Raw genomic sequence first — 21,857 nt, forward strand, 5'->3', positions numbered from 1 at the left:
ACTACACAATCAGGACTTTCCCAAAGTAGTAGTCATAACATGACGTTTCACATAATATCACAGATGACACATAATAGCCTGTCATTACGACCCTGACGGTCTGAAGACTGCCAGGGTCGCAGTGGTGATCAGACCGCCACCAATGTGGCAGTTCGGCAGCCACATTACGACTGTGGCGGTTGTGCCACGGCCGGACCCAAAAGCACCTCCACTTTTCGGCCAACCGTCAGTCAGGCGGTGCTGGCCGTCTCAAACCGCCAAGGAAATTCTGCAAGCAGTGCTGCCCAGGGGATTACAACCCCCTTCCCCCCAGCGTACATGGCGGTTGCCCTGCCATGTAAAGGGTGGTGGAGATGGGGGCAGGGGGCCCCATGGGAGCCTCTGCACTGCCAATGCACGTGGCATGGGCAGTGTAGGGGCCCTCATGGCCAGCCCGTTGCGCTTTTCACTGTCTGCTTTGCAGATAGTAAAAAGCAGGACGGGTGCTGGTGCACCCTACGCACCACAACATTGCAGCCGGCTCAGTTATGAGCTGGCATCAATGTTGTAGGCTCTTTCTCACTGAGCCAGAGGGCGGAAACTCTGTTTTCGCCAGCTAACCCAGCAGGAAACTCTTAACAGGGGCCCGCAGGAAGTGGACCGCGCTGGCAGTAACCCGACCGCAGCAGTTTGGCAGGAGGCCTTTTCCGCCCACCAAACTCATAATGAGGGGCATAGTCCTGGCCCCATGATTTACCTCCGTAATAAAATTGTTGTCCAGAGATTTTCCTTTTTGATTTGTTTTGTTTTTTACCGTTAGAGAAGTAATTTAGCTTGAGCAGACATTGCTAATTCGGACGATTTTTTCTGTGCGACATTTTTAAAAATGGTGGATGTGAGACAGTGATGATGTAATAGTTCAGGACCCATGAGACCTATATACTTCATTTTGGTGTCAAAACAAAGGTTTTAGGGGTCAAGTAGTCCTATAGAGACAGAAAATAACTCCTCAGAGCAACCCTTCTGCCATTTTCTGAAATGGTGGCTCTATAAGGATGTGCTGATGATAATGTATTTTATTATTGTTTTTGCTTCAAGTATTCAATTGTTTTAAATTTGTAAACATGAGAGAGGCAGGTGGTAGCAGAGGATCATTACCTTCTGACAGAGTGTTGCTAACTACAAAATCTGAGGATTCCTTCAACAAAGAAAAATGTCTCATATGCTAAACTAATCCGAAAGAAAAGCTAACATCAACTAAGGCAGGACAGAAGACAGTTTGAGAAGCAGCAGAAATATGGAAAGTTCACAAAAGATTGAAACTTATGGGCGAAGAGGATCACATAATTTATCATTCTAACAACTAGTGCGACAAGTTGTATACAATGGAAAAAAGCATGGAAAAAAAATTGTCAAACAATAGCAGAAACCAGTGAATCACAGCAAGAATCCAAGCCTTCTGAGATGGTGACAACAACCAAACCCAATGCCCATCAACCTAGAAGATCGATGGCTACACTTCCACCACCATCAACTGATCAGAAAGCAGATGGTCTTCAATTTGTTATAGTTTAGCCAGAACAAAGGCCAAAGGGATTGACGAAAGAACAAAGTACAGAGTATGTGAGTCTCAAAGGGCAAACATGTTTTTATCTGCAGCTAGTTTCTTCCAAGATTAAGTTTTCAGCCGAGTAGCTGATCTAAACAGCAAGGTGAATATGTCTGCAGTGGATTTGTATGCCCACCTGAACTGCATGCATGCATACATTTGAAAATATGAATGTACAATGAGCACCCAGCAGCAACGTAACCACCAGCCTTCAGTTAAGTTTGCACTCTTTGAAAAAGCAAATGAAGTGCTCTTGGGTGCTGGCTACGGGTTCACACTCAGTGAGATCAGAGAAATAATGGACAACATTGATAAAACTCTACTGATCCATAATAGTAACATTAAGATTTTTCTGGTGAGAATGTTTAATGACAGAATTCGTTTTTGTCAGTCTAACAAAAAGAATGAGCCACCAGTGGTGTTCTTAGCCGATTTGACTCTTGAAGTTCTTGCTGCCAAAATAAGATCACAGGACGCAGTGAAATCAGCAGGAACCATTTTAAGGGACATTAAGAAAGATTTAGATTTTAGACTTAATTACAAATTTTGTGATGCCCCAAAGCTCCACAAATCATGGGAGTCAACAATAATGCCTGATGTTGCTTCAACTTTATTTACATCATTGTTTAATATCAGCAAAGCAAAACTGTTACAGCCTAAAGTTCCTGAGTTCAGAACAGAAGCTGGGAACTCTGATGATGGCTTTAAAGATATAGGCGAAGAAGTGGAAGACAAATCCCATGAACCGACAGGCTTATGCTGTGCAAAAGTACTGTCTTTTCCAAATCATGTTTTATGAATTACATCGTGGCAAAAAAAAACACTGCTACATATGATGACGCAATCTATGACACGTGCAAAAGTAGGGAGCTAATCACTTCAATGAATAGGACTGGGGTATCAACAAGTTCTAATGAAATGATATGGAGCAGGAACATGTTAGCAGCTCATGCTGTAAAAGCTTGTGAATCGACAGCACAGCACTTCCAAGTCACTTTACCAGGAAAGGGTTTACAATTGCTGCTCTTGATCATTTTGATTTTGAAGACAGCTCATCTTTGTCTGGAACATCCAGCAGACATGATACTGCCATGGTGCTTTTTCAAGACTGTACCAATGAAGTAACTGCAGGAAAACAAGCTGTGTGAGCTGTAGCCATAAGCAAACAAAGTTACAAACTTATAACCCAACTGCCTTGCCAACATGTGCAAAATCACTACAAGCCATCAACACGTCTCAGTCTACCAGAAAGTTTCAAAGTGGCTGAGAACATGGATCTTCTTCTACATGATACTGCGGTCTGCAAAGATGATTAAACTGTATTTATGATATTGTTTATTTGGTGTGGACGGAAGGATGAAGAAAAGCCAGTTCCTCCATGGGCTAGAAATCATTCTATGATCTCCCAGAATACCATCCCACTGAGAAAGGTTATGTTTTTACCACTAATACCATCTACACAAACTACGCAACATTATACACAGGTCTAAAATATTTCAAAAATGTGTGGCTCAGCTTGAAGACCAGCCTATTTTTAAAATTTTCTGCAATGAAGGTGCTTTCTGTATTATAGCTGACATTTTTATGAGCAATCCAGTAGAATTTGATGAGCATTATTCAATGATGGGTGTTTTGCACATGACAAAAGTTGGGTTTCAGTGTGCAGGGAGTTCTCTCAGACGGATGTGGCATAGACAATGCACTTATTGAGGCTGAAATCTTTGGAAGCAAAACTTGTCCAGTCAGTATTGAGCAGAACTCATTATGTTAGTTCATTACAAGGTATGCTCATCATATCTGAGGCTATAGAAACATTGCATCAGAACACTTTCTGGAATAAGAATGACAAATTAGGTTTTGCATATCTTATCTCAGAAGTGAACAAGGCACAGGGTGCACTTCATTAAAAAGACAATTCCAAGCCATGCAATGTTCAATACATCCAGTCCAAAATCAGAAAACCTGAAAAACAAGTTTGTAGAGTTTGTCAAAGAATGTGAAAAAAACAGAAGTTTTTAATTACTGGGGAAATGTTTTACACATGATAGCTTTAGTGAAAAACTTGGTACATGCTGATCAGGAAGGTGATTGGGAGCTGCACATGAAGACTGTGGAGTCACTGATTACTGTGTTTCGCAAATTTGATTGTATAAACTACCTGAGCTATGAGTCCTGGTATTTGGAAAGAGGGAAGAAGCTACAGGTCGAAAAACCATATCTCTACAGTAAATTCATCCAAAGACTTTGTGGTGAAAGACAGAGAGGGAAGTTGGAACAGACGATCCAGAGATCACAGTAAAGCTCCAAGGGAATTGTTTGTCAGACATGTAAAAGTGAATATGTTGCCCAATGGCAGCTAGTATACCAAGAAGTCCTTTCTGTTTGCAATGCTTTTAGATAGATTACAAATTAAAATGAATGGGCCATTGTGAAACTGTTCCTCACCACGAACTTTAAGGAAAGAGAGGGGAGCGTTTTAACAAACATGTTGACATTCTTCTTCATTTCATGAAGCAGCAATGAAAATCCTTTTAAATCACTGAGCGTGTTCAACTATACTACTTTGTGGCCAAACATTATGTGGATAACGATATAAAGACATGTCTACTACGTGTCCTGGAACATGGATCAAAACTGTACGTAGAATTGAAGCAGGAAAGATGTGTATTGAAAGAGAAAAAGCTGTTTGACATAATCACTAAGGCTAAATTTCCATGGTTTAATCACAAATTCAAATCTCTGGCCAACTATTTCTTTTACAGAGGTATATCGCGGGCCGGGATTAATAAACAATGAAATTATCAGCTCCATCACTGTTTACATCAATGAAAATGCAAACAATTGTTCTTTTCCACATCTGTTTACTGAAAAGGGAAACACAGGCCTTATCTCTAAAGACACTAACGGCAAAAATATATATATGTTGAAAGCAGGACTGCAGTCACAGCAAAGATAGGCTAAGAGGATAATCATTGCTAGTAACTACTGGCATTTCTTGTTACTATAGTGTTTAAGGATTCGACTTTGCACCCACAGTGGCAGTGTGTGGTAGGAGGGGTGGCTGCATGGATATCAATTCACCATATTGCCATTACTCAAACACACAAATACACATACACACACATTCATACATACGCATACTCTCACATAAACATACTGTTACCTGTAAGCACGCAAAAAACATACATTTAAAAGCACTTTTTACTTACCTTTACTGCATATTTCAGGTAATTGTACTCCACTTTTTATTACACTGATACTGAATAATGTAATACTGTTCACTATTAGTGTAAGCTGCCCTTCTGTTTCTGGCACTGATAGTAACAACTCTGAGGTCAAACCAGTAGTCCCAGCTGTGACCCCCGCCACTCAATAAATGACCTCCACGGGTGGCCAGGCCGGTTTGCAAAGTGTGACTCCGCCCTCTGAGCACGGTTTTAAATGACACTTAGTGGGCTGTTGAGTAGGGGCTCTGAGCACAGTGATTAGCTGAAGGTCATGTCTCCTATTCAGATCTTTCCGGGCACAGCTGAAGGTAATACCTAACTGTGTGTGAAGGCAGTGGCAGGTGTGCATGGCCTTTGTGAAGGTTATGGAGCATTTTCAGTGCTGGTATCAATCGGGGATGACTCTTTTGTTTAAGTGTCCGGCTTTAGAATTCTCTCTCTTCTGTTGTAACTCAGAACAATCAATATAGTCTTATAGCCACTGCCAAGGGCTATACCACTTGCTAAAGGCCATGAACTCAAGTAATAGGTCGAGCCACAGGTGAGGGCCTATAACCAGGGCCTTTAACAACCGTTACATCCCGAAGTAGAGGGCCTATAACGCTATTAGAACATTCACCTCAATTAGGGTAGAAAGTTCTAAATTAAAAAGAGATACAGAAAGAGAAACATTGAGATGTTGAGCAGAAGGTGTATACCAGGCATTATTGGCCCTCAGCCACTTCATTGTATTCAGTGGAGCTCTAAGGACTTCAATGTTCTAATAATAATTAAGGACTTTAAAGTATTCCCTAAATGTTCCTTTAAACTGTCTAGACTGCTTTGCTTCTATTCACAGTGACAGCGTCACGAAAAACACAGTGGTTATGTCGATTAATATTTAATTAAAAAACTATTAATGTTTACAGGTAAGGTAGACAGTAACACAGATTCAATGAGGGTGAGTAGTGAGGGGATAATGTTGGAAGGAAATAACGCGTCATAATGATGAGTTTGTTTTCTTAAATCAGACCTCAAGAACACAATGTGTATAGAACATAACAGCTGTTCATGACTACTAACTTAGTTTGTGTTGGCAATGGCGTAGGGAACCCCCACTCTAGAAGCTTAGGTGGGGGCTGCCAGGGTGCCTGATGAGTTTGTGTACTGGTTCCCATTAAAGGTTAATTCATTTCTTTGGAGCCTTCTGTGCCCTGCAGTCTTGTGCACAAATAATGAATACCAAGCCAGGGCTTTATGAGTGGGCTGACAAAGAGTAGTAAGGCGACAAAGAAAGGGAAATTATGAAACTAGAATACGGCACAGCGAGAGGGACAAATGAAAAAGTAAGCATTAGAGAGAAGGGTAAGAAAGAAAAGGTAAGAATGGAAGGAGAAAAACAGGTCGATAGAACAGGGGAAAGAAATGAAGGGATGAGGGAGAAGGGGTGAGAGAAATGAAGGAAACACTAAAGTAATGAAGAAAGAAAAGATGAAAGGCAGGATGGGATAGTGGTAGGAAGGGTTGAAGAATGAATGGGTGGAGAGGTGAAAGGATAAAAAAATGGAACATTAAAAGGAAGAAAAGATGGAAAGGTGAAAGGATGGATGGGAGAGAGAAAGGGCTCATAGATGAAAGGGTTAATGAATGGAAGGACAGAAGAATAGAACGATGGGTGAAATGATGCAGGAAGGAAGACTGAAAGGATGGATGAATGGAAACATCAAGGGATAATGGACAGATGGTTGGAAGGAGGACAAACAAATGAAGGAAACTCTTCTAAGGATGGTCAGGTTGGCTTGCTTTGTGCCCAAGATGTGATTAAAGGTATGGTTCAAAGTGGAGGATATTTATATGTCCTCGATACTCTCTTGTGTGCTAGTGTGGGTAAAGTTAAACTGCTCTGGTGTAGGGATACAGTAAGTTAAATGTACAGTGAAAACAAACATGTCTTACAGGAGGTCATTCAAATTGACTTGTTCTGGCCTTCAAATGTGTTGATACATTATCATTGTCACTGACACAGGATTTATATAGTTCTCTTCTGCTGTAACTGTGCCTTCAAAGTGTGCTTACCTCGCCCTGTGGAAAGCATGCCTGTGTACATGAGAAACATTAGGTTGGTGCAGCATACAAGTAAAAGGAAGTGTTGTTTGAATGTTCTGGAGATGCGCCCAACTATGTGGCTGGAAGAATGTGCAGGTATGATGCAGTAGTTGTGTACAGGCATAGGAAGAAGTGCTGAGAAGCTTCGCTGGTGGTCAAGAATAGTGGTGGTGTAACAGTGAGGAGGTTGGCATGTAGCCTGTATGTGCATGTACGTGGTGTGCAGGAAGTCATAAAAGTACCCCAACTGTTACAAAGTAAGTGTCAGGCACAGCTAAGTCAATCACAAGTAAATTGTGTGCACTCTTGTATTCACCAGTAGCCCAGTTTGTTCCTTCGATTGTTTTTGCTATTAGATGTAAGTGAGGAGTCCGGATCTTGTTACTGACTGTTTTGTGTAATGCACTTGGCCAGCATGCAAAATTGAGTTACTGGTTGATGGGGGCAAACCCTACTCAAGCAGCAACCACAAATCTTGTCACAGACAACACAAACACACCCAAAATTAACCTGTGCTTACCCCCTCTGTTAGCTTGACACAAAAGCAGTCAGGCTTCACTTAAAAGCAATGTTTAAAGTAATTATGTAGCACATAAAGAGTAATAAAGTGAAACACAACACTGATTTAGAAAAATAGAATAAAATGTAATACATTTTTTGATACTGAAATGATAAAAATTAAATAAGGAGGACTGGAGATATGATATTTTACAGATTTAGGTACAAAAAGTGCCTAAAAGCACACCAAGTGCCACTGTGGTTATGTAGCAATGCCGGAGCGGGACAAAGTCACAAATTCAGGCCGACCGCGATGGAGTGCAGCCAGATGTAGGGACCAAGTTAGTCCCGCTGAGAAATGTACCTTAAATTCTGGTTGAGGAGTGCAGAGTTCTGGACAGCAGTTCAAAGTTCTGTGTCAAAGACACGTCATGCAGCAGTGGTTGAGGTAGCAGGGCTGCGATGCAAGGTCCTGCGTTGAAGATATGTTGTGCAGCAGCGGTTCTGAAGAGCTGATGGGCTGTGATGCGAGGTCATGTGTCGGAGATGCATTGCACAGTAACTGTTCTGATGAGCGTCAGGGCTGTGATGTGAGGTCATGCATCAGAGGTGCATCACAGTGTTGGTTCTGATGCGGGGCTGCATGGTTTGGACCTGGCAAAAGGTTTATTTTGCCAGATTGAAACTGCACACACAGGCTCCAAAGGCAGGCCTGAGATTGGTTTAAAGGTTTAATTAAGTGGGTTGCACAATTAATGCTGCAAGTTTGCTAGTAATATTTAAATTACAGGCCCAGGGTACATGTAGTACCACTTTAGTATGGCCTTACAAGTAAATTACAGGTGCCAATTGTGTGTAAGCAAATTTCACTATGTTTATAGGCGAGAGCACAAACAATCTAGAACTGGTTAGGAGTGGTAAAGTGCACACAGTCATAAGGCACACAAAAATGAATTCAGCAAAATGAGGGGAGCACAACAACAAGTATGACAATAGTGTATGGAAACTGAAACGGAGTACACCTAACTGGTCGTGAAGGTATCTGATCAGAACTGACAGCATGACCTAAAGTTCTGCCGTCTGAACTGAGATGCTCATTCTCTCAGTTTGAAGATTGTTTTACATTGGAATTTCTATTATAAGGTAAAGCTATGAAGACAGTCTTTGTCTTGGTTGACATTTTATATTTTTTCTCTGGAGGACTTAGGTGCTCATTCCGAGTCTGGCGGTCTTGAGACACCAGACTCAGGGTGGTCATCGGACCGCCGCGGTAGTGGTGGTTGATCCCCCACATTCCGACTGCGGCCGAAATGCCACGGTAATACCGCTGACACCGCCACACCGGAGACGACCTCCAGCCTGGCGGTCCCGGTGGTTGTAATCCGCCAGGGCAGCGCTACATGCAGCGCTGCCTGCCGGATTACGAGTTCCATTCCACCAGCCTTTCCATGGCTGTTCACACTGCCGTGGAAAAGCTGGCGGAATAGGGGTGCCGGGGCCCCCTGGGGGCACCTGCACTGCCCATGCACTTGGCATGGGCCCCCATGCACAGCCCCGTTGCGCATTTCACTGCCCGAATAACGGGCAGTGAAATGCGCGATGGGTGCTGCTGCACCGCCACAATGGCGCCTGCTCGATTCCGAGCCAGCGTCAATGTTAAGACCCTCTTCACCGCAGGGCTGGTGGGCAGAAACACTGTTTCCACCCGCCGGCCCTGAGGTGAAGTCAGAATACGTCTGGCGGTGTCCTGACGGCACCAGTGGTCAGGTGGCGGGTTGAGTTTGGCAGACGGCCTCTGCCGACCGCCAAACTCAAAATGAGCACCTTAGTGTCCTGTTTCATGTAAAGCACATTGGTGATGCAGAGGGTCACAAAGGAGATATGCCTTGCAGCCAGTGTAGGGCGTACAGACTGCCTAATTGTTATTGAATTCTTGTATAGCACACATTTACCCATTGGGTTTCCCGGTGCTGGCGGGCAGAGGTAGAATGGTCTAGACAACAGACCTAGTACAGCCAGGTTTGCAGCTCCTTTGCGAAAGATGGATAGAGAGGTACAGTCTCTAAGAGAATCAGGGAGAGCATTCCACAGCTTGGGTCCCAGGAAGGAGAAAGAGCGACTACTCACCCGGGCACATCTGACTCTAGGCATTATAAAGAGGGATTTGTTGCAGAAGCGCAAGGTGCATGGAAGGCAATAGGGCACAGCCAATTTTTGCAGGAACTGAGGTCCTGAATTTGAACTGATTTTATACATAAAGCAGAGTGCTTTGAAGTGAATACGCTTGTCCACTGTAAACCAGTTGAGGTCGCGGAGAAGACCGCATATGGAAGAGTTTTTGGGAAGCTTGAATAAAAGCCTTGCAGCCACATTTTGAATCAGCTGAAAATGCCTGATCACAGACTTGTCCACCCCAGGTAAATAATATTACCAAAATCCAGCCTAGGTAACAGTTCTCTGAGCAGAGAAGGGAAGTATCCATAAGATCTTTTTCAACCATCCCATAATGGCAAGCAGGGTGATGCAACTTTAGCTGTCTGTTGCTTCATAGACAGGGTGGAGTCTAGCCAAAAGCCTAGGTTCTTCACCTTGTTAATAGTCTCAGGGAGAGGTCCTGTTGTGGGAGGCCAATGTTGGGGGCCCCAGAGTTGGGGTTTCCTACCCAAACCTATCACTTCCATCTTGTCTCCATTTAATTTCAATGAGTTGGAGTTCATCTAGTAGAAACAAGGCTAAGGCAAGAATGGAGTGCGTCTGCCCTGGCCCGGTGCTCGACCAACAGAGAGAAAATAATCTGAGGTTTGTCTGCATATGAGAACAGAGCCAGGTGCCAGCTTTCAACTAGGCCCGCCAAAGAGCAGACATAGATGGTAAAAAACATGAGGCTAAGATTGGATCCCTGCGGGACTTGCATGGTGATAGAGTGGGGGCTGGAAACCGTGTTCGTAAAAAAAACCTGGAAGGTGCGATCTGTCAAGAAAGAGGTTAGTCAGGCAAGGGCCGTGCCATATAGACCAAGATGTTTCAGTCTTTGGGTAGGAATGTCATGAGATAGCATATCAAAATCAGCACTGAGATCCAGTAAAATCAACGCTGCTGTACCGCCTCTATCTAGGATTAGCCGCAGATGTTCTGTGACTCCTAGAAGGGCAGGCTCTGTACTATGCTCGATTCTAAAGCCTGATTGGGAGGGATGGAGGGCATTCTCGGCTTCTACATATGGAAGTTCACGTACCTTGGAGACAATTGGCAGCAAAGAAATGGGTCTGTGAGTGGACCAGCTGGATAGGCCCAAATGTGGCTTCTCCAGTAAAGGAAGTACCCTTGCATGCTTCCAAGCCTTAGGTAAATGTCCCTCATGCAGAGAGGAGTTCAAGAACTCTGCAAACAGAGTCATCACGTGAGGGCTCAGAGAGCTGAACTTAGATGGAGGGAAAGGACCAAGTGGGGAGCCCGGTTTAATAGACAGCAATACATCCAGGAAACGGCTAATGTTTTCCTGTAGTTCCAAATGCCATGGTAGATGTAATTAATTCATTGACCGCTGAGATGTTTGTGCACTCCTGTGACAGACACGTCCTCAAATGTTTGCACAGACCTGTACAAAAGAGATTCCCCTTGGCATTTGAGTCTTTTGCCCATTAGATATATGTTCTTCATTGCAGCATTATTGGTGCACATTTTTATGATGTATATAAATGTCACTAGTTTGACAAGGAGTTAAAACAATCCAGAAGGGAAAGCACATGGGTGAGGCTTGTCCCGAAGTAGTTAGGTTATCTTTGGTAATGGAGGGTTCTCACACAATTCAATTGAAGCGTAACAACCATAGTGATCTGGAGTGTGAGGCTGAGGTCAGAGCCCAAAGTCACATGAAAGCTTTCCACTCTGACGCTGTCAAGCACACTCTTGCGGGTGAGTTGACCAGCGACTGTAGACCAGAAATAAGCAGGGATAGTAAGTAACTAGCTAGTGAGGATTTTGAAAGTACTGACATTCAGGGGCCGATTCTCAAATGGCCTCTGCACTTGTGGCGGAGGCCCCACATTCATGGCAGGACCTGTGCTATCAGTGACTGCAGTACAAAGGTCCCACCATGAATATGAGACCCCCGCCACAAGTGGGGTCCTCTCACCATGGCTGCAAGCCCTCTACCACAAGTGCAGAAGCCTTTTGTGAATCGGGCCCTCAGTCTCTGGTCACCCAGTCGAAGGTGGTGGAGATGGAAAATCCGGGTGCATAGGAATAGCCATCTAAATTGGGTTCAGTTTCAGCTGGACCTCATGCTGTGTACACAGTGTAGCAGGACAAGTTGAAAGATTCAATGAGATATAGCTAAGGTCTCAGGCAAATGCTTGACAGTACTGGAACAATCACAGAGTGTTTCTGTACTGTGCAGTTGCCTGAATGAAGACCCAAGGTTAGAGGTGCTGAACCACTCTAAGGTCTTGTCCTGGATCCCACAGTCAGAGACATGTGAAGTTAGTGGGGAGATGAATCGTATGATTGACGACAGGGAGGTTTTGAATGACATCAGCTGTGTTCTAGTCCACATGTTGCACTGACAAATAATTATGTTCCTTGACATGGGCAGAAGTCAACTTGCGCATCTACCAGGCATCACTGGTCCACAATAGATCAATTGAGGATGCACATTTGTAGCTGGACAAAGAACGGAAGAGGTGAGAGGTAAGGTGGGGGAAATCAAAAGTGATACTGGGAGCTGTCCTTGCTGGTCAATGTTTCTGCAAAGTGAGATTCAAGAAGTACATATAATGTACAATTCCGTGAAGGCAATAAGGACATAGCCTTACTAAGGCAGGGGACCTGCCTCTCTGGAAGACAAATCATTCTCCAAAACTGCCCTGTTGATGATACAGGCAAAGCATCCAAGCACCGTGTGTATGCCCTCATTTATAGAAATAAGAATTTTTTTTATTTCAAACAAACTCTTTTGAGGTTCCCACCAAAAGAGAAATAAAAAATATACTTCACATAAAAATCAAAATACAGAGTAAATAAGATAAGAGTGTAATAGTGTAGTGTTGAGAAGTCAAGAAGGAAATTTTAGAGACTGGAGGGGTGAATATCAAAAACGAAAGCACCACTATTATTTGTACAAACAGTAAACTAATTGTGCATTTACGTATTTCTTTTAAGGTAAACCATCATTTTTAGTCTCGACTACAGGCAACATAAGGTGTCTATTGGCCAAACCTATTTTTTTCCAATTAACAATATACAGCTAGAGTGGGTTTTGGGTCAACCCCTTGCTCATAATTTCATGGGTTTGTTGTCTCATTTGCATGCTCCTGGTTTGCAGGCTTTCCAGGTTATTTTTGTGTTTGTCCCACCAAACAGCATTTAGTGTGACAGTGTTCTGATTGCATGAGATATAGCCTTCCATTGTATACTTTTGGGGAGGAGGAATTAAGGACTTTTTTTTATTGTAGATTTAGCCGAGCAACTGAAAAGTGCTGGAGGATTGCTCACTTCACTTTCGAGCTTTCCACACACTTTTAATTCATTTTCACACTTCAATTTAACATTCTATAACACCCATCCACTATGTTGAATCGGTAATTTAGAAATGGTCACCTACTTCATGATGAATACACGTGTTAGACTTTTCATCCTTGGCGTGGTCTCTCTTAACTTTTTGCCTCTGTTTTCCAGGTTGTTGATGTGTGCTGGACTCTGATTTAGCTGTTTTTGTTACTCTGGGCACTTTACCACTGCTAACCAGTGCTAAAGTGCAAGTGCTCCTTTACAAATGTGTATGTAATTGGCTTATCCATGATTGGCATATTTGATTTATTAGTAAGTCCCTAGTATAGTGCACTAGAGGTGCCAAGGGCCTGTAAATCAAATGCTATTAGTGGGCCAGCAGCACTGGTTGTGCCACCCACATAAGTAGCTCTGTAATCACGTCTCAGACCTGCCACTGCAGGGTCTGTGTGTCCGGTTTTAACCGTAAATTTGACTTGGCAAGTGTACCCACTTGCCAGGCCTAAACCTTCCCTTTTCTTATATGTAAGACACCCCTAAGGCAGGCCCTAGGTAGCCCCAAGGGCAGGGTGCAGCGCATGGTTAAGGTAGGACATATAGTAATGCGTTTTATATGTCCCAACAGTGAAATATTACTAAATTCGTTTTTCACTGTTGCAAGGCCTGTCCCTCTGATAGGTTAACATGGGAGCTACCTTTAAATATGATTAAAGTGTAGATTCCCTTTGGGAGCGGATGGACATGTGGAGTTTGAGGTTCCTGAACTCACAATTTAAAACATACATCTTTTAGTAAAGTTGATTTTGAGATTGTGTGTTTGAAGATGCCACTTTTAGAAAGTGATCATTTTCTTGCCTATATCATTTCTGTGACTCTGCCTGTTTGTGGATTCCCTGTCTGGGTCAGTTTGACAGTTGGGCTGGTTGCACCTCACACTAGACAGTGACACAAAGGGAGCTGGGGTGTAGTCTGCATTTCCTGATGAGCCATCTGTGCTAGGAGGGAGGGGGGGAGTGGTCACTTACACCTGAAAGGGCTGTGCCTGACCTCACACAATGCAGTCTCCAACCCCCTGGTGTGTGTCTGGGGCCTGGCTTGGGCAACACAGGATTTCACATTCAAGAGAGACTTTGCTTTGAAGTAGGCCTACTTCAAAGGAGAAATTGAGCATGAGAAGGGCACCCAAAACCTCAGACTTAAGAACACTTCTGGAAACCAAGAGGAACCTCTGCCTGGAGAAGAGCTGAAGAGCTGAAGAGCTGAGGAAAAAGAGCTGCCCTGCCTGTGACTGTGCTTTGTGGAGCTATCCTGCAGTTGCTGCTTCTGCCAGAGTAAGAGGGCAAAGAATGGACTTTGTGTGCCTTCCATCTTGTGAAGATCTCCAAGGGCTTGATTTAGAGCTTGCCTCTTGTTGTTTGAAGTCTCAGGGACAGCAAAGACTTCTCTCTGCCAGCACCTGGAGTCTCTGGAGAGAGTCCTACTCTGCCCAGTGGTGCCCATCCAGTTCCTGGGACCGTGAAAAGAGAAGCTGGCAGCCTAAGAGGAAGAAATCCACACACAGAACGCTGTGCGGGGAAAAGATCGACGCAACTCCGATCTGCGGCTGAAAAATCGATGCGCCGGCGGCATCGCGGCTGAAAATCGATGCTTGCCTGCTTTGCGACCGAAGAATCGACGCACGGAGATGGAGAAACGACGCGCAGCATCGCTGACGGAAGCTGGTGAGATCGCAACCCACGCTGCCTGACTTTCGGATCATCGTGCGGCTGGATTTTCGATGCAAGTACTGCTGGGTGTGTAAATACAATGCAAGGGCTGCCCGGACCCGAGAGTGCTGACCGGATCGATGCATCGCTCTCCTGCAGAGAGAAGACACGACGCGCCCCGACCCGACGAAAGGAGAAACAACGTAAGGTCCTGCTCATGAGTGGAATCGACGCATTGCAAGCCCTTTTTGACGAACACTCACCCGTGCGGGGTTATTTTGACGCACCCAAGGTACATTTTCAGGCTAACAGTGTTAGTGTGTGTTTAAACCTACATGAAGACTCTTTTTGCTTTTTAATTTATAACTTGACTTATGTATTGTGGATTTTTGTCGTGTTAGTCTTGTTTTGTTTAGATAAATATTCTCTTTTTTTCTAAACCTGTGTCATTTTGTAGTGTTTTCATTAAGTTACTGTGTGTTTGGTACAAATACTTTACACCTAGCACTCTGAAGTTAAGCCTACTGCTCGTGCCAAGCTACCAAGGGGGTAAGCAATTAGCTGAGGGCGATTCTCTTTTACCCTGACTAGAGTGAGGATCCTTGCTTGGACAGGGGGTAACCTGACTGCCAACCAATGACCCCATTTCTAACAGCATGCATGTACGTATCTTGTTGTATGCTGCTCCATGCCTCAACAGCTATCTTGTATTAGCCTTTTATAAAAGGAAATTCATGCCAGATCGCCAGCCACGCATGCATGTATCTTGATGCATGTACATGCAGTCTCTGCTCGCGGGGCGCAGAAGGGACGGGTCGGCGCGTGGATGGGGAGGATGAGGGGAGGAATAAACATTAAATAATTTTTTTTTTTTAATTACCTACACGCCTCCGTGCTGCTCCGTTTCTCTGTCTTCTCTGCTTCGCCGTTGCAGGCACAGTCTCCCAGTCCGCCTTGCGGCCAATCTTGATGCTGCTCAGAGCAGCAACAGGATTGGCTGGGAGCACGCAGCCAGGGCACTCCTAGGCAGACTGGGAGCCTGTCCATGCTCTCTGCAGCCCAGCCCGAGATGGCAGGCCAAACACACATACGCTCTGGAGGGGGAGTACTGTGCACTCCTCTTCACTGCTCGTCACCCCTGTGGCCCCATCCCTTTAGAAGAAAACTATAATAAACACAGGTTATTATCATTTTCTTGTAAAGGGTTTGTAGTTGCCACTGCTGGTAGGGGGGTGAGGGTTTGAGGTGACGCGCCTCTGCCATAAAGGAAGAGCCTCCACTGTGTGCATGTATGTGATCGGAAAAAAGCATTGGTGAATCTAATAGCTCTACAGTTTTGGGCTGAGACATAGTAGCCAATTTTGTTTTTTATTTAGAGAGAGGTTCACCTATTTCCAGAAACTGTTTTACAGATTCTAACCAACAAACATTCTCTTAAGGAGCACAATACACTAAATTTCAACTTATCTTTCCACAAGAAGCTTACCACTATAAGGAGGATTGAAAAAGCCACTCATCCTGAAAACCGATTTAGGAGTGTTGATTAAACTTCCACCATCTATAGTAAGATGAGATAGGTTAGGGCGAGATGATTGCAAAATGTATGGATTCATGGCATTCTGATCATAGGGTCGTAAATCACCTAAAACAAAAGAACAAAAAGAAAAAATTAAATCAAGAACAAAACTAGTCAGTTTTACCAAATAGATGATCTTTAATCAAGGAAATATGGAGAAAAACACAAGAATAGAGCCTTTGTTTCCCAATTGCACTTCTGTCCCTACCAGCCCCTCACTGAGTTTATACATGCAAACCACATCAGATTCATGATCAAAGCCGAAGCCTTAGATATCACATTCTTGCCTCCCCCCGCCTAGCCTCTGGCTCTGGCCTTCTGTCCCCTCCTCTCCCTCCCTCCGTCCCAAATGCCCCACCTCGACATGCTTCCCGTTCTTCCCCTCCCCCCCTCTGTATGTCAGCCTCTTCCTTCCTTATCTACCCCCTCCTCCTCTTCCCCCCCTCCCGCCCCCTCCACACGGCATCCTCTGCTGTCTTCCTGCCAATGTCACTGCTACTCCTTTCTCGATTCTCCCTTTTCTCTCCCCTGTTTACTCCATCTCCTTCCCTCACTTTCTATCCTTCTTTTCTTTTCTTTTTTCTCTGTCTCTATCTTTCTTCCTCACTGCCATCTCTTCCCCCCCGTGTCACCCTTTTCTATCAATGCTAGAAGTCCGCGCAGGGAAGACTGCGCAGGCCGCCACGGGCCTTATCAACGGTCTTAGTATAGGAGATTGGTCCTTGGCTCTCCACTTCTCTCCCTATAAGACCCCTTCATAGTTGCCTCTTACTGAATCACAGATGTTGTATTAGGTCCCAATTATCATATATGATGGGTGAACGTCTCAATGCAAAGGATTCCAGTTACTTTGTAATTTTGATACTGTGACATTATGTTATTCCGACATTCTGATGTTCGGATATTCTGCCCTTTGATGTGAAGCAATAAGATTTACTTTGGTGACATGGGTTGAGCAGAAGGTACAGTAAGATGCAGCCCCATGTCTCATCCTAAAGACCAGACATTTTTGATACTACACCATCAGGCTACCATGTACCACCCTCACCCCATTATTCCCTCTCCCCCCTTCTTTTTCTCCCTCTTTGAACTCCCTCTCTCCCTTTCTCCTATTATTTTTGAGACCTTGATTTTGATTTTTCTTTCTTCTTCTGTTTATTGCAATTGTCCCTTTATTGCGATTTGATATGTGGATGGCTGTGCCTTACTCGATTTATTTTTTAAGCAACCTATTGCGTGTCATTTCTTGTTCATGAAGGGACCTACCTGATTCTGTATTATCTTGCAGTGTTAATAAAGAATTGAAAAAAAAAGAGAATTGAGCCTTGGCGATAAAAAAGGTTGGCTCCCCAGGTTCTCCAGCAACACCAACTCACTGGTATTATGGTTATGACATTGGTACCTGACAGATGTATGGTGAGCCCTCCATCCCCATGACAAGGAATAGTCCTTCTATTTCCCGCCCCACAGGCTACACGCTCTGTTGGACCATACAGTATGCTCTACTCACCTTACAACCAGCGTCACTTTCTTGTACTACCTTGAAGAAAATCCTGTCTCATTATAGACTGCTATATGTGGAAATGCAATGGGCATGAATATACATCCAGTACCAACAAGGAAATTACAGCCCCTTTGATTAGAGGATACTAAATTCAACATAATACAATGATAAAAAATCACTACTTAATTGAAAATACAGATTCTACCGCTTCCCACTAGTGGACTTGGAATCGATTAGGACTTCATAAGGGGGGCTTGTATTAACTCAGTTGTGGGAGCCCAACAGAAGATAGATAACCAACTCAGTTCTACAAAGGAGCCCAGGAGGGTATTAGAGAAAACACACTTACTGACCCCACTCTAAATGAGTATCTCAATAGGGAAAGGAAGACTCATGCCACAGTAATGGAGCATCTCCGATGTCTCTATTAGACAGCACATGAGGCCCGCACTCTTGCTGGGCAGACTGCTGGCCAGGCTATTAGTGCCCTGCTCTTCAGTGTCCCCTATACACATGATCAAAGGCCAGAGTGGAATTGTGTATACCTTGCAAGAGGAAATCAATACTATTTTCCACTTTTATTATACCAGAGATGGCCCCCGTAGTGCATGATGTGTGATACTTATCCCTAGAAGACACCAACATGCAGCAGATACTGCATGACTGCCAATCTACCCTAGAATGCCCAATCATGGAACAAGACATCAGGAAGGCATTTAGAACCCTACCACGACGCTGGACCCCTGGGATCGACGGACTGCCTTTCAAATTCTACACAGCCTATGAAACCTCTTTTGTGCAGCGCCTTTTGCACATGTTCTACAAACCTAAGGACCTAAGCTCCCTCCAGCGAACACTACATGAGGCTCTTGTGGTACCAATCTCAAAATGCAGATGTGACACTTTTCTCCCTTAATCCTATAGACTGATCTCTCTCCTCTCATCCAACTGAAAAATTCTTAGTAAAATCATAGCAGATCATAACCCCCCCTCTTACCCGACCTGATTCACCCAGACCAAAATGTGTTTATTACCTGCTGCAACACCTTTCTAAATATTCAATATCTACATGTGATCAAAGAAACCTCATCCCAGCATTGGCCATTCTGCGGCTTGCCTTTTTCTTGACCTGAAACACGCCTTTGATTCATTTAACTGGGACTATATGTTCTGGGCCCTTCTATGTTTTAGCCCCCAGATCCTGGAAAGGATCCATCCCCTTTATACACACACAACTGTCAGAGTCAGAACAAGCCACCATATCTCAGGGTCATACCCGGTGTCCAGGGGCACCAGAAAAGGATGCTCCGTGTTTCCATTACAGTTTGCCCTGGCACTGGAAGTGCTCAGTCACAAGTCTAGGTCATGGACCTCGACTGGGGTAAACAACTGGAAAACCATTGTGTGCCTTTATGCAGATGCCATGATGCGTTTACACGGATCTTACATACCTTTGGCAAGATCTTTGACCTTAAAGTAAACTATACCAAATCTTTTGTCTTCTCTCTTATCGAGCACCTCCCTAAAAGGTACATAGAATTGGGCTATGAAAGGCTGACATGGGCCTAACCAAATGTTTAAGTACCTGGGTGTCCAAATGCACCACAAAGAAGAGGGTTTGCTTGTAGGCAACCTCGGCAGAGTCATATGCTCCCTGAGCCCCCAGAAATAATTGTGGACAACCCTACAATTATCAGTGGTGGGCAGCTTTGCTCTATCTAAAATGGTGATCTCCCCAGAGTCCAGTACTTTTTTAATAATCTCCTAGTGGTGACCACCAAATGCACTCTCCCTCACTTAGACTTTGTGCTGCTAGACCTGATTTGGGAAAAAGGAATGAAAAGAGTAACACTGCAAGTGCTACAACTCCTCTCTGCAGAATGGGCACTTCAAAACTTTCCCATTACTATCTGGCAGCTCATCTACAGTGGGTGGCCTTCCGGTTGGCAGGCCATCACACGGAGGAAGCAGGGCTGTTCCAAACAAAAATCATGAGGATCACCTCGACAGTCTGCTACTCCCAGGACACAGAATGAGAGGTGACACCTGCTTTTACTGCGAATGGCTCTGGAATGCCTACAGTGAGGATTTCCATAGTCTATATCTAAATGATCCTGCTCCCTGCTTATACCACTCCAAGGAATCCCATTAGGAGACCATGTGCTGATGAGACACATGCTCGAGGTGTAGGAAAAAGCCAGCACTGCTTCACTCACCAACCTCTTTGCTGAGGGGGGCTACGATGTCCTTCCGAGAACTCCAAGACTCCTACAGCATACATGAAGGGGCGTTTCTGACTATGGTGTGCTTAAAACGGCATTACTGCAACACTGGAAGGCTCAGGCCCGGAAATCACTCAGCACTCCTTACTTCACACCCTACACTCCATACCCCACGGCAGGTGACTGGTAACATGGCTATTGGTGGCTGTCGCTCTAAACCCTGGGGAAGCACTTTAATGACTCAGAATGGCTCCAAGCCTTGGAATAACCCAGTAAGATCTCCAGGAACGCTACATATGGAAGGCTACATAGAGCCCTTTTAACACTCAAACACCTACACGCCGTATATCCCTCTACCAAAGATAATAGCCCCAAATGCACTCAGATTCAGCTGACCTGTTACAAATGTTCTGGTCCTGGGCAAAACTGTAAACTTACTGGGTCACTGTACTGTTGAACATTACACATGCCACACAACAGCAGCAACTCGACACAGCACACCAGTGTATCTTCGGCCTATTCCCCCACCCCAAAAACAAAAAGGCGGCAACTCACTTTACAGACCTAACACTACTCTTGGCTAAAGGGGTGGTGGCAATTAAATGGAAATCTGCTATGCCTCCCTCGATTCCACGAAGGTGTATGGAAGTGATTTGATGGCCACAGGCAGCAAGCACAACCCTTCGTTGAGAAAAAGAAAACAGCGCCTCCGTAAATACCCCCTGGCAAACCATTGGGACATGATCCTTCACAACTCTACAATGCACACCCGAGATGACACTCAACCTCCCTAGCACTCCCAACATTATTTCACATGTACTTCTTCCCAGAATCTGATTACTGAACTAACCATCCCCTGAACCTGCTGTTCCCTCAAACCCGTACCACATCTGAAACCCATCATAAATATCATGATCCCTGCTCTGTGGGCTAACTAAATGGTAGCCCTGACAATGAGCCTCTGAAGGGTGCAGGAGGGTATGGAGAACTCAGTTTCCCTAGTTTCTTACTGGTTTAGGTCTTCCACTGCTTGGAATAGCTTAACAGAGCTTGACTTGCATAACAATGAAAAGACCTTTTCAATACAGACATGTACTTCTCTATTTTTATTTGGCACTTGAGCTCATGTTGAACAGAGATGTCGTTATTGGCCCCAGACTGTAGTAAGCATGCTCAAACTATATATGTGTATTTGATTGTTGATTAGATAGCTGCTACATCAGCACAATACTAAGCAAATGTGCCTTGTAATCATGCCTTGAAAGCGTCAATAAAAATACATTTTAAAAAACTACAGATTAAGTAGCATCATGCAGTGTAAGAACTGTCTTCTATTTTTCTTACCTTTAAGTAGGTGGCAAGGAAGACAATAGTTTCAGATATCTTTAGTGTGCTCAGTTGGTTTGTTACTGGTTCTTATGCTCCATAGTTACCTCAGCTCAGTCTTTCCTGTATGTTGTTAGGTTATGGTCCCAATTCCAAAATACAGTTGTGTGCCTCCAATTAGATTCGAAAATGTGATGCTGTGCAGTGACTGGACTCATAATCACCTCTAATGCAGGCTGGGAGTTTGGCTTCATTGGTGGAAAGATTTCTGGATCTTGGGATGTGCCTAAGATTTGTACAGGATTGGAATGATTTATCAAATAGAACATTTACGCTTACCAATGGACAGTAGATTCTGTCTGGTTCTACCTACATAGGGTCAAGCACCACTGTTGATCCCTGCTGTGGTACCACCATAGGCTCTATGGTGTAGGTGGCAATCAGGTTTCCTAAGGAGAGTAGTGGGTGAGGGCAATGTAGGTAGGTCTGCTCTCAAGACTGATGATCTGTCATCCTTCTGTATCTCCTTTTTTGATTGTCATTCAATCTCATAGTAAACATCATACATCAGAGGGATAGTAGACATACCATGACTAAGGCATCATTTTTTAGGGAGA

At 44.2% G+C, this 21,857-nt stretch overlaps 1 protein-coding gene across 2 annotated transcripts in view; it reads right to left on the reverse strand.

Annotated features, from left to right (window-relative positions):
• Positions 1-21,857, reverse strand: part of CEP126 (centrosomal protein 126) — a 304,423-nt gene that overhangs the window by 140,152 nt on the left and 142,414 nt on the right. For both annotated transcript variants that reach the window (XM_069202376.1, XM_069202377.1), the window contains exon 7: positions 16,099-16,254. In XM_069202376.1, coding sequence (XP_069058477.1) covers positions 16,099-16,254 — 156 coding nt within the window. The remainder of the gene's footprint in view (positions 1-16,098; positions 16,255-21,857) is intronic.

This window comes from Pleurodeles waltl, chromosome 8 (assembly GCF_031143425.1).
Source record: "Pleurodeles waltl isolate 20211129_DDA chromosome 8, aPleWal1.hap1.20221129, whole genome shotgun sequence".
Classification (NCBI taxonomy): Eukaryota; Metazoa; Chordata; class Amphibia; order Caudata; family Salamandridae; genus Pleurodeles; species Pleurodeles waltl.